The sequence below is a fragment of the Chelonoidis abingdonii genome, chromosome 4 (genome assembly GCF_003597395.2).
Source record: "Chelonoidis abingdonii isolate Lonesome George chromosome 4, CheloAbing_2.0, whole genome shotgun sequence".
In the NCBI taxonomy this organism is placed as follows: Eukaryota; Metazoa; Chordata; order Testudines; family Testudinidae; genus Chelonoidis; species Chelonoidis abingdonii.
The window spans coordinates 120,102,583-120,121,011 of NC_133772.1; the positions used below are offsets into that span (position 1 = coordinate 120,102,583).

The window sequence follows — 18,429 nt, forward strand, 5'->3', positions numbered from 1 at the left end:
GTGTTACTGGGAAAGATCCCAGACAAGTTGGTGTTAGCTCTGCTTAGCCTGCTTGATGGCCCATTAAGGACCATCAGCTACACATTGACCATTGAGGGAGGCGATACGCCTTGTGACTCAGCAGAGTGTGCAGAAACTGCCCATGTGACTGCAGACTCCATTTGCTGTAACTTTCCACAGTTAGACAAAGAAGTGTCTTACACTGAAAGCCTATATAAGGCTGACGCTCATCTCCATCTTGTCTTCAATCCTGCTTCCTACTCTGGAGGGACTTGTTCAACTGAAGCTCTGCACAGGACTGAATGACCCATCCCAGAAGGGGATGTATTCCAGAGACTTAATTTAAACTGCAGTTTACTCCATCATGCTACAAGCCTGAACTAAGAACTTTGCCCTTACTGTATGTATTGATTCCATATACCATTCTAGCTCTCATCTCTATCTTTTCCTTTTATGAAAAACTTTAGATTTTAGATTCTAAAGGATTGGCAACAGCGTGATTTGTGGGTAAGATCTAATGTGTATGCTGACCTGGGTCTGGGGCTTGGTCCTTTGGGATCTAGAGAACCTTTTTCTTTTACTGGGGTGTTGGTTTTCATAACCATTCATCCTCAGGACGGTTGGCACTGGTGGTGATACTGGGAAACTAGAGTGTCTAAGGAAATTGCTTGTGTGACTTGTGGTTAGCCTGTGGGGTGAAACCGAAGTCATTTTTGTCTGGCTGGTTTGGTTTGCCTTAGAGGTGGAGAAACCCCAGCCTTGGGCTGTGACTGCCCTGTTTAAGCAATTCGTCCTGATTTGGCACTCTCAGTTGGGTCCGGCCAGAACCGCATCGTCACAACAGAGTAAAATGGATTTATTTGGAGTTTGGATCCCATTGGGAGCTGGGTATCTGGGTGCTGGAGATAGATGACTTGCTGAGCAGTTTCTGGGTAAATTCTGCAGCTTTGGGGGCAAGCACCAGACCTGGGTCCGTGTTGCAGTGGAATAGCATGTCTGGCTGAACAAGATCAGATTCTGGAGTCCCAAGCTGGCAGGGAAAACGAGCTCAGAGGTAGATGATGCCTGTGCCCTCACTGAATGAGCTGTCACAACACCGGTGGGGGTACTTTCATCAGCTCATAACAGCGAATGCAGACCGTGATCCAAGATAAGATTCGCTGAGCAGACACTTGGCAACCTTTCATCCTGTCTGCCACTGCCACAAACAACTGCATCGATTTGCAGAATGGCTTGGTTCTATCTATGTAGAATGCCAGTGCTCTCCTGATGTCCAAGGTGTGAAGTCTGCACTCCTCGTCTGATGCATGAGGCTTCAGACTGAAGTATATATCCTGGCCAGTATGAAACTGGGAGATGACTTTGGGAAGAAATGCTGGGTGCAGGCAGAGCTGGACCTTGTCCTTGAAGAAGACCATATAGGGCAGATCTGAGGTGAGTGCCCTGATCTCAGACATCCTGCGGGCCAAAGTTATAGTGACCAGGAAGGAAACCTTCCAGGAGAGCAGCAGGAGGGAGCAGATAGTCAAAGGCTCAAAGGGAATCCGATGAGCCTGGAGAGCAGGAGGTTCAAGTCCCAGGAAGGGACAGGATTCTGAATATGCAGATAGAGGCACTCCAGACCCTTTAAAAACCTCACTATCATAGGATGGGCAAAGAGAGACCTGCCCTGGAGCACGGAATACAACACCAAGATGGCTGCCAAGTGGACCTTGATGGGCGAGAATGAAGCTTGAGATGCAGCAAGTAGTCCAAGACTCCTTCAGTGAGGCCTGCTTGACCTGAAGGTGCCTCTCCGAAGTCTAGCATGAGAACTCTTTTCACTTCGCTATGTAGGCCGCCCTGGTTGAGGGTTTTCTGCTGCCCAGCAAAACCTGCTGAACACAAGCCAAGCATGCCTGTTCTTCTGTGCTCAGCCATGCAGGAGCCAAGCCGTCAGATGCAGCAGGTTGCCATGGTTCTGCGACAGCAGGTCCAGCTGAAGAGGCAGGGGAAAAGGGGCAGCTGCCGAAAGGTCCAATAGCATGCTGAACCAGTGCTAACAGGGCCACGTGGGGGCCACGAGGATAACTCTTGCTCTGTCCTGCTTGACTTTTACCAGGACCCTGTGGATTAATGGCACTGGTGGAAAGGCATACATGAGTGCCCCCAACCAAGGGATGATGAAAGTGTCTGAAAGAAAACCTCTGTCCAGACCCTGGATGGAACAGAACTTGTGGCACTTCCTGGTCTGTCTGAATACAAACAGATCCACCTGGGGAGTTCGCCACCATTGGGAGATTATGTCAACCATCTCCAGATGGAGAAACCATCCACGGCGAGATGAGAAAGTCCTGCTGAGGCAATCTGCCAGAATTTCCTGGAGCCCGGTAGGTGGGCTGCAACCAGATGAATGGCATGCCGCACACAAAAGTCCCAAAGGCTGAGCGCCTCCTGACAAAGGGTCGAAGATTTGACACCTCCCTGCCTGTTGATGTAATACACCACGGCTGTATTGTCCATCAGGACCTGCACCATCTTGCCTCTGACACATGCCAAGAACACTTGGCAGGCCAGGCGGACTGCCCTGAGCTCACTCACATTGATGTGGAGGCCTGCATCTCTTGTGAAAGTTCAGCTACTTGAAGCCAGGAGCTGCGCCTCATCACCACCATAGATGCTACCACTCTGGCTGTCGAGTCCACTGCATCCCAGGTCATTTGCAGTGCGCACCAGTCTGTTGTGGTACTCTCCTGTACCAGAGTGTCAAACTCTTGAGCCACTGGCCAAGGAAGGGACTCCTTGAACTTATGGAGGGAGTCTCATGAGTTAAAGGAATAATGGCCCAAGAGGGCCTGATGGTTTGCCACCCAAAACCGTAAACTGGTAGTGGAATAAATTTTTCTTCCAAATAAGTCCAGTTGTTTGGCCTCTGTTTTTCGGGGTCGAACTGCAGTGCCCCTGCTTCTCTTTTTCATTGGCCGCCGAGACCACCAGCAAGCCAGTGGGAGGGTGGGTACAGAGATATTCAAAACTTTTGGCTGGGATAAAGTACTTTTTTCGGCCTGTTCTGAGGTGAGAGATATGGAGGAGGATGTTTGCCAGATGGCCTTGGCAATTTTGAGGACCCCATCATGCACTCGTGAAGGCCGACTGTGGAGCTCCGAATAAGCGGACGACCCAAGGCAGTTCCTTTTTCTCGCCAGCACTGGGGAGCCATGTTTTTGTGCCTTCTTTTTTGGTACCAGCGACAGGGAGTGGTGCCAGGTGGAGCCCGGTGCCAGGGTGCACTCTTCACCAACGCCAAGGTGCTCAGTGAGTCATGCCGAGATGGCTCGGACACCAGATGGAGGGCAGACTCTGCAAGGAGACCCTGGAGTTGAATATCTCACTCTTTTTGCGTGCCGGGCCAAAAGTTCTTACAGATACAGCACTTGTCTTTGATGTGTGCCTCCCACAAGCACTTGAGACAACTGTTGTGAGGGTCACTGATAGGCACAGGCCTGTTACACTCTGTGCAGGGCTTGAAACCCAGAGATCAGGCCATGTCCTTCTGGGGGCAAAGTGCCTGCTGGGACCTTTACTACTAACAACTAAACTATTAACAGGTACTTAACACTAACTATTAAGAATAACTATATACAAGGCTTTAAGAAACAAGTCCAAGATGACAAAACTGCTAGCCCTTGCCAAGCAAGGAAAGGTGCTCTGACTGACCACCTCGGCTGATAAGAAGGAACTGAAAGGGAGTAGGAACGGTGGTGCCTGATATCCAAGTGCACGACGTGGCACTCAAGGGGGCGCCATGGCCAGTCTCATGGATACCGCTAAGGCAAAAATCTCTGAAGACCGTGCACGTGGGCATGTGCACACCTACAATGGAATCAAGATGAGCAAGCAGTTGAAGAGGAATTAATGTTCATGAGGTGCTCAAATATGCCCTGCACCATTACAGCATAAATATCTAATTAAAGACAACAAAAGGGGCATCATCACTGGGAGACTAAACTGTCTCCAAAGTAGGGACAACCATACAGAATCCTGGGAATTGCCATCCATGAAAGATCAGAAGTATCTTCAGAACCCAGACCTTCAATGATTGATGTACCCTCTATATCCATTGCAATGTTTCTTTTTTCTCCGCAGTGGAAATAAGTTCCCTGGTGCAGATCCCATCTGGGATCAGCTCCTGTTTGCCCTTTTGCTTGACAGCAGGGGGAGAGTAAACAGACTTCACTAAACATGGGGCATAGCACTGGGAGGAAAATTCAGCACTGACAGGAGATGGCTTAGCTGGAGACTCCCCCAATGCTGAGACACTCTGACAGTGAGGAACTCACGCAAATAGCAGTATGCAGTTCATGGCTGAGAAGAGAGATCACCTAAATCCCTGGCACTAAGGATACTCCACCATCAGACACAGACAATGGTGCTGACCTCATCATCTGATCAACCTCAGAACACTGTTTGCCAGCCTGAAGCTTGATAATAGTGGCTGCTCCCAGAGTCAATAGTTAGAAAGGAAGGAACTGAAGCTACTGAGGACCACACTTCTCTTACAACTTCAGCTCCTAACATTCTGAGCTACGTGGGAGTGCTTATATAGTCCTAACAAACACTACTTTTCTGGAAGGTTCACAGTTCTTAATGGGGTTGGATAATGCCTTCAACAATAGGCCACCTTTTAGAAAAATATTTATTACTGGGGATGACACATGACTCAGGAAAAAAAATCCTACTTGACTTATTTCATGTTGAATCTTCAGGGTTGTCTGATACTTTTTTACTTGTAAACTGAGAGACAGTCATGGAACCTAAGGAAACCATTCTTTAAGAGTCACTTCAGAGAAACACACATTGGCGACAATTTTCAAAAGTGGCTAATTATTTTGGATGCCTAATTTGAGACACCTTAGAAGGACCTGATTTTTGGGTGGATACAATGATCAATACTTTCTGAAAATCAGGCCCCTTAAAGGGATCTCAGTTTGGGCATCCAAAAATGGAGGCACCCAAAATCACTAATCACTTTTGAAATTCTTGGCCTTAAGTTTCAAGAAAATAACACTGCTTCTTTATAGCACTTTAACCAGTCTTATTTGTGCATACTGCTCATTGCATTATACAAACTGGGCAATTCTCCCTTGATTTCACACTCCCATTCTTATGATGAGCCATTCTAGGACCTTCCTAAAACCCCAAACTTTCTCTCTTATGAAAACATGTCCAGTCAAATATCACAAAACAACCCAACAATACAGATGAAAAGAGAGAAACATTTAGAAAAGGTTCATCATTAAAAATGGTTTCCCAGTCTTTTGTGACCCATCAAATATATAAAAATGCCACACAAAAAAATAGGTAAATGATGCACACACCTTAGAAGACATAAATCATTCAAATGTCACGTGAGTGCTACTTTACAGTCCATAGCATTTTATCATTCTAAATCATGGATACAATAAACATAGCAATACAAATGATAAGTCATAGCTATGTGAAAACACTTTGTTTCTCAAGAGAATAACATGACTTGATTAGAAATGGGTCCAAAATAAAACTCTGCATCCAATTTCTCCTTAAATTTTCTGGAAATTCAGATCTGTATTCACACTTTGCAATTGACCTCTAACTCTGTGTAGGTTGAACCAAACCCCTGAGTTCTAACACCCACGTATTCTGTAAAAAATCATCAGGTCAGAAATATAAAGTTTTGGTCCATTTCTACTTTTAATATCAACCTTCAGAGCACTTCAGGCTGACACAGTTAATCACACAGCTTCCACCAACTTTCAATAAGACCTGGGAATCTAACTCCCTTAAGCTCTCAGACTTTATAGGATACTGTGTAATTTAAAAAGCAACAAAGAGTCCTGTGGCACCTTATAGACTAACAGATATATTGGAGCATAAGCTTTCGTGGGTGAATACCCACTTGTCAGACGCAATTTACGTAAATTAACTTTACTCAACTGTATGATAATTTTTATCTCATATCACTATTCAAGTAATAGGGAGTTTGTTACTTTGAATTCAGGACTAAGAAAGAAAAAATTCTCCACTTCCATTTTTGAATATTTCAAAACTGCATTTTCATTGGAAATGCCTACTAGGGCCTCTACTATATCCAAATAAAGAGTTTCCAGTGAAAATGAAGGGTCACATGCTTTCCTTACATAAAACTGCATAGTAAGAGAATACTTACCTTATAATTTTATAAGCTCTTGGAAAACCAAAATACTATCACATTTCCTTGTCACGCTGTTGCGTAAATAACATTGTGGAAGGGATAAGAGGTGGTACCCAAAGTTACTTGCATCAGCCAAAGACACACAGGAATTAATAGCAAAGACCCCAAAGATTTCAAGCCATATGCAGTTGTGGCTCTTGGCGCTACACTTTTCCTTGCCATCCCCAGAACAAAAGAATAGATGGTACAGTTGTTGTGTTGCCATTGTCTCCCCTGCCTGATATATTGGCATTGGTGGCCAGGAACTCCTCTTCTGGGGGTCATACAATTGATAGCATGAGTTAATGCTGCTCAGAGCAGCTGCACCTTCCAATGTTTCTGGACCCATTTCCATTGAGAGACAAGCCATATAAAGCAGCTGTTCCACCAGACCATTCCATTTTTTCCCTGTCCTGCTCTTCTGCAGTGGGAATTATACAGCAGGAAGGCAGGCAATTAAGCCAAGAGGTTGGAACACCTCATGTGGCCAGCCACCCGTTCCATACCCCTTTAAATCCCTTTTCTTTCTAGTTTTTGTCCTTTTGCTCCCTTGCACTGCAGGGGAACAAATAGTCCCAAATATTTAAAGCTTCAAAAACATCTGTAGAACCATCTTCCTTTTAATATTAAATGCCTACACAAGATTTCTGCTGCTTGTGGTGACAAAGTCACCACAAAGTTGCAAAAATCATGTTCACCTTGTAGGGGAAAACAGAGAAACTGTTCCCCAAAGGTGAAATAAAACAGTTAAGCCAAAACATTATTAATTATGCAGGTAAAACAAAATTATATTACTTTTATCTACTAAATATAAAGAACACAACATAGGAAAAATGATGCATAAGACCACAAAGAAAAAACTCAGGCATAGTTACCCTCACAAACATCTTGAGTATTGCACTTAATGTCATAACATCTATATCACCGAGGCACATAGTCTTATACCTCCATTACTTGGTAATATCTTTTTTTCTCTACCCTATATAAAAACTTAATCTTGCTGCACTATGTATTAAAAAGGTTAAGATAACTTCTAAGATATAATGTCTTGTTTACACACAAATTTTAAAATATATATTTTAAATGGGGGACATCCGCCCCTCAGAAGCACAACTTTACTTCAGTACATCTCTGTGGTCCTATGAGTATATTTAGCCAAAGCTGATGTAAAAACAATAAATATTTTTACAGGTGATATTTTAAACTTGTTTGTAATACTTAGGCAGATGTATCAAGTTTACTCATACCTCAGACTATCAGAGACTCCCTGTTTGATGTATATTGTATACTCAACTGAAATGTAAGTGAACAAATGGAAAATATCAAAGGAATGATCTTCATTAACTCCTTATGCAAAAAGACTGCACTGTAAACCCCTGCATCGGGATGTATACTATATATTTTTTGAGCACTATCACAGCAATGAGCAGGTATAGTCTGCTTTCTTTCTGATATGTTCTGGAGTTCATTGAGAAATACTGGCTTTCCCTTCATAAGAATACTCAGCAACAAGAACAAAGTAGTGTTAATGGGAATAGTGTACTAAGAGACAATGCAGCTCTGTCCTTCAACACGGCAGAGGAGCCCTTAGCAATAGAAGCGCTATGCTTCCACTGTGCAAGTGGGGGCCAGGCAGGCATGCAAGGGGTTCAACCTCCTCATGTGCAATGTGGATCTCAGTTTCACTCAAAGGGTGGGAGTGGGCAGACATGGATTGTATTTGGCCAGGGTACATAACACAGCATGGATTCTACGTCTCTCTCGCTCACAGGGGTTTGCATGAAAGGTCCACGGAGGTTACTTCAGCCATTGGACTGAAGTAACCTCAGAAGAACTGTTCTTCAATCAGGAGGAAGAGGGAAGACTTGTCTTCCTGACTCCATGCTTTTCTACCTTATGTCCAGCCCAGCTAGTCACACTGTGTACTTAGCTCTTTATTTCTCCCCTAATTCCTTCACTGCCCAGTAACAATCTGCCAATTTAACAAACAGTATGTTCCATAATGCACCTTATTTTAAACATTAATTGCTCTGTCAAAGTACAACTCTACTTTCAAAGCTTTGTAATAAAAACGCTTTATCCTGGATTATTATAAAGATAAGAAACTTACCTTACTACCCCTTGCCTACACAGGAAGCAAAAAGGGAAAAATGAAGAAAGAGAAAACAAAAATTAGTATATATTTAAGCAGATTTTTTTAAAATTTTGAACAGAGCAGAATTGCAGTAATATTTTAGCAGAAATCTGGGCTAAAAAATGAAAATGAATGCAGTGGATCAAATTCTGTCTCCATTACTCCTCCAGCCTCCCTAATGAGAAGGTTTTGGTCCTAACCTTTTAGGCCTTGATCCAATGCCTGCTGAAGTCACGAGAATCTTCACACTGACTTCATTGGGGGCTGGATCAGCACTTTGTTTACAATTCTGTAGAACTTGTTGCATTTGTACTTTTGACAAGGGGTCCAAATTAAGTTTGCATGGATAATGTTAATTATGATATATCCTTATTTTTGAGTGCCTGAATTCAACTTTTACATATATTAAGTATAGTTTTTCTGTATGTAAGTTCCTAAGTGTTTAAAAGAGCAAATTGAAAAAAACCAAAAAATCCATCATGTGGACCCTTCTAACCGCCAACTCTCCACACATACGTATCATTAGGGATGGCTCCAGGCCCCAGCACGCCAAGCACATGCTTGGGGCCGCAAGCTGCGGGGGGCACTCTGCCGGTCCCGTGAGGGTGGCAGGCAGGCTGCCTTCGGCGGCTTGCCTGCAGAGGGTCCGCTGGTCCCGCGGCTTTGGTGGACCTCCCGCAAGTGTGCCTGTGAAGGGTCCGCTAGTCCTGTGGCTTCAGCGGACCTCCCGCAAGCACACCTGCAGGAGGTCTGCCGAAGCCGCAGGACCATCGGACCCTCCACAGGCAAGCTGCTGAAGGCAGCCTGCCTGCCGTGCTTGGGGTGGCAAAATGCCTAGAGCCGCCTCTGCGTATCATCAGCTAGGCTGGGACATTTAGATCCATAGTCCAACTTCAGACCATTACCACTTTCATTCAGAGAGTAATTGACAGTAGTTGCAGGCTGTTATACTCTAGCTGGACCAACTACTAGAGACAAATACGGCATACACTTATAACAATAGGTATCACTACCAGTTTTTGCCTATAATAAGTATTTTACAGGGTTCAAAACAGGACATGATATTATCAAAAAAGACAGTTACCTTTTCCGTAACTGGTGTTCTTCGAGATGTGTTGCTCGTATCTATTCCATTAATAGGTGTGCATACTTGCCACGTGTATTGGTGCTAGAAGTTTTTCCCCTAGCGGTACCCGTGGGGTGGAGTGCCCCCACGACCTCTGGAGTGGCGCCTGCCTGGCCCGGGATAAGGGGAACTGTGTTCTCCCTCCACCCTCAGTTCCTTCTTGCCAGACAATTCTGACAGAGAGAAAGGAGGGTGGGATGTGGAATACACATGAGCAACACATCTCGAAGAACACCAGTTACAGGAAAGGTAACTGTCTGTTCTTCTTCGAATGATTGTTCATGTGTATTCCACAATAGGTGATTCCAAGCTATAGCTGTTGAAGATGGGTAGGAGTTCACAAGTTCCCAGGACGTATAGCCCTGCCAAACCCGGCATCATCCCTGGCCTGGGGAACGATCACATAGTGCGAGGTGAACGTGTGAACCAAAGACAACATGGCTGCCCTACAAATGTCCTGGATGGGGACATGGGCGATGAAGGCAGCTGACGAGGCCTGTCCCCGAGTCCAGTGTGCCCTCACAATGGATATTGGGGGGACACCTGCCAGCTCATAACAGAAATAGAAGCATGAAGTGATCCAACTGGAAAGCTGCTGAGTGGAAATTGGCTCAGCCGAGGCGACGAACAGTTGCAAGGACTTTCTGAATGGCTTAGTCTGCTGGAGGTAGAAAGCTAGAGCCCGCCGCACATCAAGTGTGTGGAGACAGTGCTCCTCACTGGACGCGTGAGGCTTGGAGCAGAGGACTGGTACAAAAATGTCCCGACCTATGTGGTAGGCAGAGACCACCTTCAGGAGAAAAGCGGAGTGTGGGTGGAGCTGGACCTTGTCCTTATGAAAGGCCGTACATAGTGGCTTGGAGGTCAGGGCCCTGAGCTCCAAGACTCTCCTGGTCGACGTGATTGCAACCAGGAAGGCCACCTTCCATGAGAGATGAGACCAGGAGCACGTGGCCAGTGGTTCAAATGGGGGCCCCGTGAGATGAATCAACACCAGGTTTAGGTCCCACTGTGGGACCAGGGATCTAGAATACAGAAAAAGATGGTCCAAACCCTTAAGGAACCAGCCAGTCACAGCATGGAAAAATACTGTGTGCTCTTCCACTGGCGAATGGAAGGCTGATATGGCTGGCAGGTGCACCTTGGCTGATGAGGGCGTCAGGCCTTGGGCCCTCAGGTGGCGCAGATAATCAAGGATAAGCTGGATCGGCACGGTCACCAGGGAGACACCCTGATCTGCCGCCCACCTAGAAAACAGGGGCCACTTCGCCAAATAAGTGTGGCGAGTGGAGGGCCATCTATTTTTGAGAAGGACGCGCTGAACCTGCTCTGAGCACGTCCTTTCCTCTCCACCTAATCACGGTCCAACCACGCCGTGAGTTGAAGAGTTGCTAGATCGGGATGGAGGAGGCAGCACTGGTCCTGAGAGAGCAGGTCCGGGTGGAGTGGCAACAGTCATGGCTGAGCTACTGTCAGGCCCGTGAGGGTCCTGTACCAATGCTGCCTGGGCCATGCTGGGGCAAACAGAAGGACCCGGGCCTTGTCCGACTTTATCTTCTCCAGGATCCTGCTGATTAGAGAGAATAGAGGAAAGGCGTAGAGAAGCCGGCCTGACCAGGACAGAAGAAAGGCATCGGAGGTAGTGCCCCTCCCCAACACCCCCAGAGCAGAACCGGGGGCATTGCTGGTTCTGCTGAGTCACGAGTAAGTCCACCTGGGGAGTTCCCCACCTTCAGAAGAGCCAGTGGCTCTTGAGAGGAAAAGTCCTTGCTGAAGCAATCTGCCCTTTCATCCCAGTAGGTGGAAGGCCTTCAGGTGGATATCATGGGCTATACAAAAGTCCCACAGCCTGAGGGCTTTGCAGCAGAGGGCAGAGGATAGGGCCCTGCCTTGCCAGTTGATACAGAACATCGAGTCCGTGTTGTCTGTGAGGATCCTGACTACCTTGCCCTCCAGGTGTGAGCAGAAGGCCATACACGCCAGTCGCACTGCCCTTAGCTCCTAGACGTTTATATGTTGGGCCAGGTCTTGAGCCAAGCACAGGCCTTGGGTCTGAAAGTTCCCCACATGGGCCCCCCAACCCAGGTCCGACGCATTGGACACCAGCTCCCGGACCCTTTGGAGCATATTGTTTGGGGTGAACCACCACCGTAGGGAGGTGATCAGAGTCTGGCATGGTGAGGACCTTGTCCATCCTGTTCAGGGTCTGGGAGATCTTTGAGGCCAACCAGAACTGGAGGGGCCTCATCCTGAGTCTAGCGTGATGGACCATGTAGGTGCATGCCGACATGTGACCCAAAAGTTGCAGGCAAAGCCTGGCAGTTGGCACTGGGAACCTCGTGATAAGTCGATGAGACCTTTCAGGGTCTAGAATCTGTCTGGCAGAATAGAGGCCCTGGCCGACACTGCGTCCAGGAGTGGCCTGATAAACTTTGTGCGTTGGACCAGGACTAACATGGACTTGGTGTTGTTTACCAACAGGCCCAAAACATTGCATGTGGACAGGAGGAGCGCCACGTGATCCCTCACCTGCGACCAGGAGGTTCCCTTGACAAGCCAATCATCCAGATAGGGAAATATCTGGACACCTCGCCGTCTGAGGTAGGCTGCTACCACAGACATGCATTTTGTAAACACCCTGGGGGCATCCGACAGAACAAACGGGAGGACTGTGAATTGGTAATGATTCTGTTCCACCACGAAATAGAGAAAGCGCCTGTGCCCCTCAGATATGTGGATGTGGAAGTATGCGTCCTGTAGGGCAGCATACCAGTCCCCTGGATCCAGGGAGGGGATGATGGAGGTCAGGGAGACCATGTGGAACTTGAGCTTCACCATGTACTGGTCCAGACCTCGGAGGTCCAGGATGGGCCTGAGCCCCCCTTTGGCCTTCGGGGTACGGAAATAACAGGAGTAATACCCCTTGCCCATGAACTCCACAGGCACTGCCTCTATCACCCCTAGTCCTACGAGCCGCCCCACCTCCTGCTCAATGAGGACTGGCGGGCTGCCCCTGAGCATCCTGTCAAAAACCCCTTTTCCCTGCCTGCTTGCACTTGGAGGACCCAGACTAGGGGGCAGGCCGAGACTGCCTCTGAGGGCATTTCTTATAGTCCCACTGCTTCTTATGAGCAGCCTCATACTTCGGGAGGGTGGCCTGGGCCGTAGTGTATTGTGGCTTGAACTTAGGTTTTGCTAGAGCCGGGACATCGAGGCCCAGAGTCTGGAGGGTCGTGCGGGAGTCTTTCATGCCATGTAGCCTTGTATCTGTTTCCTCCGCACACAGAGCTTTCCCATCTAATGAAGACTGTGCCTCACTGGACAGCCCAGAGAGCAGGAGCCATGACGCCTGTCTAATGGACACCGTGAAGGCCATTGATCGTTCAGTCGTGTCTGCAGCATCCGAGGCTGCCTGCAGGGATACCCTAGCGGCCGCTACCCCTTCCTCCACTAGCTCCTTCCTATCGTGCTCCTGGAGGGAGTCCTCAGACTTAGGCAGGGAGCCCCATAGATTGAATTTGTACTGGTCCAGGAGAGCCTGATGGTTCGCCACTCGTAACTAGAAGCTCAAAGATGAATATATTTTCCCTCTGAAAGAGTCCAGTCTCCGAGAATCTTTGTTCTTTGGGGTCAGGGCTGACTGACCATTCCCTGTGGTTGACTGACTTGACCACCAGGGAGTTGGGCGCCGGGTGGGTATACAAGTACTCATGCCCCTTAGTGGGTACAAAGTACTTGTGTTCTGTCTTTTTAGAGATGGGGACCGAAGCAGGTGTTTGCCACGGGGCATTTGAAATCTTAGCCACTCCTTCATGGAGAGGCAAGGCCACCCTACCTTGTGTTGATGGGGACAACACGTTAAACAAGGAGTCCGAGGGCTCCTCCATCTCCTCTGCCTGAAGATGTAGGCTTGCTGTCACCTTCTTTAAGAGTTCTTGGTGGGCCCTGAAGTCCTCCTGCAGGACGGAGGGGGGCGGGGCTGCAATTGCCTCCTCCGGGCGGGACAAAGAGGCCAGTACAGTGTCGGCTGGCACTGGAGGGTCCACCACCTGGTCGGATTCTGGGCATGGTGCCGAGGACATACATCCCATCGACTCCTTTCTTGAGGGTCTGGAGAGGGAGGCTGACGGTGCTTCTGAAGCTTCAGCCACCAAGTGAGCTGCCACTGGGGGCTGTGTCGGAGGCCACGGTGCCCACTGGTGCCATTGGGCCGGCTATGACGCTCAGTGCCACTGCATCTGCTTTGGCACTGAGGGGGGAGGGAGGAGGCTGTTGGGTGGCCTGGCCCATAGAAGGACTGCTACGAATGGAGACCAGGCTGGTGTAAGATTTGCTGCTGTCTCTGGACCGGGAGGAGTGGCGGTGCCAAGATCTATGACCGCCACGGGAGTGCAATCTCAACATGAAGGACCGGTACCAACAGTAATAGCTACTCCGTGAATGGCCGCGATGGGTGGACCCGCGACGGCGAGACACTGGCGATCAACACCCAGGGCTGCGATGTCTTGGTGGAGACTTGGAGTGGAAGTCCAAGCAGGAATGGCATCGACGACCGTGCCGTGACCGACTGCAGTACCCTCTCCAAGACGAGGACCGACAGCAATATTCCTGTCTATATTCGCTCCTTGAGGACGAGCGGTGCTGTGAGTCCCAGCCAGATGGGACACACCCAGACAGTCTGGTCGGCATTGAGGATGATCCACCTGGACTCTGCCCCAAGCGGTCGCTGGGCGGTGATTGGTGTCGGGAACGTTCCCTCGACCGAGACCGGTACCGGACCAGAGGCAACTGTGGAGATCCCAGCAGCAGCTTGCCTCTGGAGCATGGGGCTGACATTGGCAGTGCTCTGGGCACTGGCATGGACTTGATGTCCCACGCCGCCTGGAGGGCTTCAGGCGTGGATGGCATCCGGACATCTGGAGAGGACTGTCTCAAAGGGGCTGGGCTACTCTGCTATCAACTTGAGATGGAGGCCTGGGGCCCGGTGGGGATCGAAGACTGCCCGACATGGGCCTAACCTCTGTCCTAGACTTCCCTCGGTGGTGCTGCTGCGAAGAGGGAGTCTTCCAGGCTCTCTTGGTGTTCTCTGTGATGGGGAGCAGTGCCAACTGGTCGATAGCATTGGAGGGTTGCTGCTTACCAACGCTGCAGTGCCAGTTCGGAGTCAGCACCGACCCCATCAGGATTGCCCGGAGCCTAATGTCCCTTTCTCTTTTGGTCTGAGGCTTAAACGACTTGCAAATCTTTGCACTTTTTGCTGATATGGGTTTCTTCCAAGCAGTGCAAACAGGCTGCGTGAGGGTCATTTCTTGGCATAGAACGCTTACAAGAGCCACACGACTTAAGGGGTGCGGGACATGCCCCGGCCCGGGTTCACTGACTAACTAAACTAACTAAACAGCTAACTAACCACAGGTACTAACTCTAAAAAAACGAACAGTTCTGGGAACAAGCTACAGCAAAGCTGGAGCCAAGCAGTTCCAATGCACCTCCACTGGCGGCAAGAAGGAACTGAGGGTGGGGGGAGCACGCAGCTCCCCTTATACCGTGCCAGGCAGGCACCACTGCAGGGGCCTACAGGTACTGCTAGGGGAAAAACTTCCGGCACCAGTGCATGTGGCGAGCACACACACCTATTGTGGACTACACATGAGCAATCACTCGAAGAAGAACAGAGATAAATGACTATATTATCCAAGAGATTCCTCAAATGTTATCATTTACACAGGCCATTTATGCATTTTTTTTAAATTCCCTCCATTTATAAAAATGGAGGCTTGATCTAGATGTAAATAATTGTCTGGTAATCAAAGATGTTTCAAAAGTGGTACTGATTTAAAATGTGTTAGCTCTCTTTATGCATTCAGTGCACCAACGTAATTATGTTTTATTATAAAATATATCTACTACTTTTGTTAGTTACATATAACTTCAATTTAGAAATTACCGTTCATCTAGTGATGGCTCCTTTTGTTGCAGATGAGGCTTAATTCCAAACATTGGTCTGATGTTTGTTGATAAGGCTTTGATGGTGTAATTAATTTCATTCTCTCGTGTCACATCACTGTCATAACCTAATAAAATCAATATAGTAAAAAGGACTAAGAGAACTACGAAGTGAAAAATAATAAATAATTATTTTATTTCTGTAGCATCCCTTCTGCCAGAGCACTAGGCAATCAAATAAAAAAGTAATACAATATACATGTAATTAAATATCACCTTCTTAGACAGACAAGGTGGTTGAGGTAATATCATTTATTGGACAAACTTCTGTTGGTGAGAGAGATTTTAAGCTTACACAGAGCTCTTCTTGTCTCTCTAATATCCTGGGATCAACACGGCTACAACACCACTGCATACCATCTTTTAAAAATACAAACTCAAAAATAAATTAGGCAGTCCACTTTAAAAAAAGAAGTGATTAAAAGATAAAGAGAGGGCCAACAACAGTCATCTAAAAATATCAGTAGGAAAAAATGCAATCCATTCTTTAAAATGTGGAAAGACAACATAGAAGAATTTCAAAGAGCAGTAATTTCAACCACCATAGGGCAGTGGTAGGCAACCTGCAGCCTGCGGGCCGCATGCAGCCCATCAGGGTAATCTGATTGCGGGCTGTGAGACATTTTGTTGACGTCGACTGTCCACAGGCAAGGCTACCCACAGCTCCCAGTGGCCACAGTTCCCCGTAGCAAAATGTCTCGCGGACCACAATCAGATTACCCTGATGGGCCGCATGCGGCCTGCAGGCTGCAGGTTGCCCACCACTGCCATAGGATCTCCCATGCCAAGCCTGCAATTGTCTGCTAATTAAGTAGCAAATAAAGATGTAAAACTAATTACTTAGATTATGTATAGTTATTTCTATGCTGCCTGTTTTAATGTTTTTGCACAGCTATTCCCTTAAACTTGTAAACGTTATGGTCGACTTGATATCAAGTTCAAATAAAGGGCATGTCATGGGAGAAGTGTGACTGGGAATATTATCCCTATGGCTTGGTTAGCAGCTGAATGAACTGCTATAGAGGAAGTTCTTGTAACATCATGATTTCTTAGGCTGGCGGAGAGATAGTGGGAATGTCTGAAGTTTTCTCTTGCACTTATAGTCTGTGAATGATTGCTCTTTGTTGTAGTTTCTTTGTAATTGTAGTCTCAAGCATTTCCAAGATGGTAGAAGAGCAGAGGTCCCCAAACTGCTGGGTGCATCCCTGTGGGGGGATGTGGAGGAATGTTTGGAAGGCGTGATTGGGGCCATCTCCCACAGGGCATGGGGAGGGAGCACCCCTGAGCTCTGCTTCTGGCCCCGCCTCCTTCCGGTCCCCTTCCCTGTGTCTGCGTCCCCACCTTCCGGAACCATGGCCCTGCGCCCAGCCCTGGCTCCGGGGGAGGGGGGGAAGAGGGATGTGGCTAGGAGTAAGTGGGAACGAGAGATTAAAAGTTTGGGGGCCACTGTAGTATGGTTAGTTTAGATATCTGTCTCACCAGAAAATAAGAGAAAAATAAAAAGTGGTGGGCCAGTGCCTGTACAACTTACTGAAGTGAAATGTCAATTTAAGTGAATTGGACCCAGATATGTTACCAAGTCTCATTTTACATATCCCCCCCACACCTCCCTCAGAATCCTTTCGTATTATCAGATCAAGACTTGTCAAACATTTAAAAAATCACAGGTCTCACGTAAGAGTAGTTTAGTTGTCAATATATGTGTCACATTGGCAAAGGTTATGTTTAAAATTACAACTTTTTGATATTTTAATATTATATTGTTTAGGTTTTTTGCTGTTTTATGCATGTATTTTAACTGTTAGTTCAGCACCTAGAGCCTCTACGATCAGCTTTAAAAACAAAATTATGATGCCAAGATATATTACTTTTTTGGACTGGGGCAAACATGATAGTTTGCTATACAGACTGTTCTCCAAATTCTTGAGGCTGGGGTTCCTTATGATCTGATTTGAAAATTCCAGCTGCTTATCAAACACATATTAACTGCAACCATAATAGTGTCTCTCTCACCTCTGAACTTGCTAAGTCTGATCCAAAGGCTTAGGCTCTGGCTGTGTTTTTTCTCTGTATTTATCTAGACAGCTTCAAAATAGCCGAAGTCTTCTGAGCAGCCTACAAGATGGTGACAGATTTGCAACACAGAAACTAAGAGCTGTTTAAGAATCAGGGGAGGAGTCCAGGAGAATCCTCCCCAATTAATGTTTTAAAATGCCTATTTGGTGTGATCTGATGTATTCCAATGCCAACAAAGTTAAATTGCTTTCAGAAAAATCTAATATTTAGGGATAAAAAAGCCAAATCTGGGAGAGAGAGATTAGAAGTATCTGAAGATTGTGATTCACTCTCTTGAATGTAACAGAGGCAAGCAAAACTCACTTGGGAGCACAGAGGAGGTACTGATAACCTTGGAAAAATCTTGAGCACCCCTGCCTGAGAATGAACTACTGAGCTGTGATTTGAATAGGAACCCTTTATAACCCACACATTCAGTATTGCAGGAAGAACTGATATTTAGTTCTACGCAACGTGATTAAATGTTGTTACTCCTGTTCATTTTAGAATTTTATGATAAGGTGGCCCATAATACTAACATGAGCATATTTCAGACTACTACACAGATACAACAGACAAAGGCTTTTAAAAAACCTCAGGACAACCAGATTAATTCATGACGTAGATTTCAACAGACATACACATCCTTTTCGTCATCATTTTTAAAATAAAAAGTATTTAAACATTAAGCTTATTTTGCTGACTTCTTTAATATAATTGTTTATTGATTTTTAACATTTATATAGCTTTCTGGCAGTTAGATTCTGCTAGTACACCAAATCTATCCATACAATTTCTAGTGCTGTGTTGTGGCTAGAGCAAGTTCTTGGGTTCTGTTCCACAGACTCAGACACTGAAAAGTTTTGTGGTCTTGGGTGAAACACTTAATCTATCAGTTTC

The 18,429-nt window shown here is 46.8% G+C and overlaps 1 protein-coding gene across 2 annotated transcripts in view; it reads right to left on the bottom strand.

The window, feature by feature from the left end:
• The window catches only part of EML5 (EMAP like 5), a 328,115-nt gene that overhangs the window by 63,704 nt on the left and 245,982 nt on the right, over nt 1-18,429 (bottom strand). The window contains exons 27-28 of one of the 2 annotated variants that reach the window (XM_075065607.1): nt 15,416-15,542; nt 8,319-8,333 (exon numbers count right to left, since the gene is read on the bottom strand). In XM_075065607.1, the coding sequence (XP_074921708.1) occupies nt 8,319-8,333; nt 15,416-15,542 (142 nt within the window). The remainder of the gene's footprint in view (nt 1-8,318; nt 8,334-15,415; nt 15,543-18,429) is intronic. The other variant, XM_075065608.1, reaches the window with a different exon arrangement.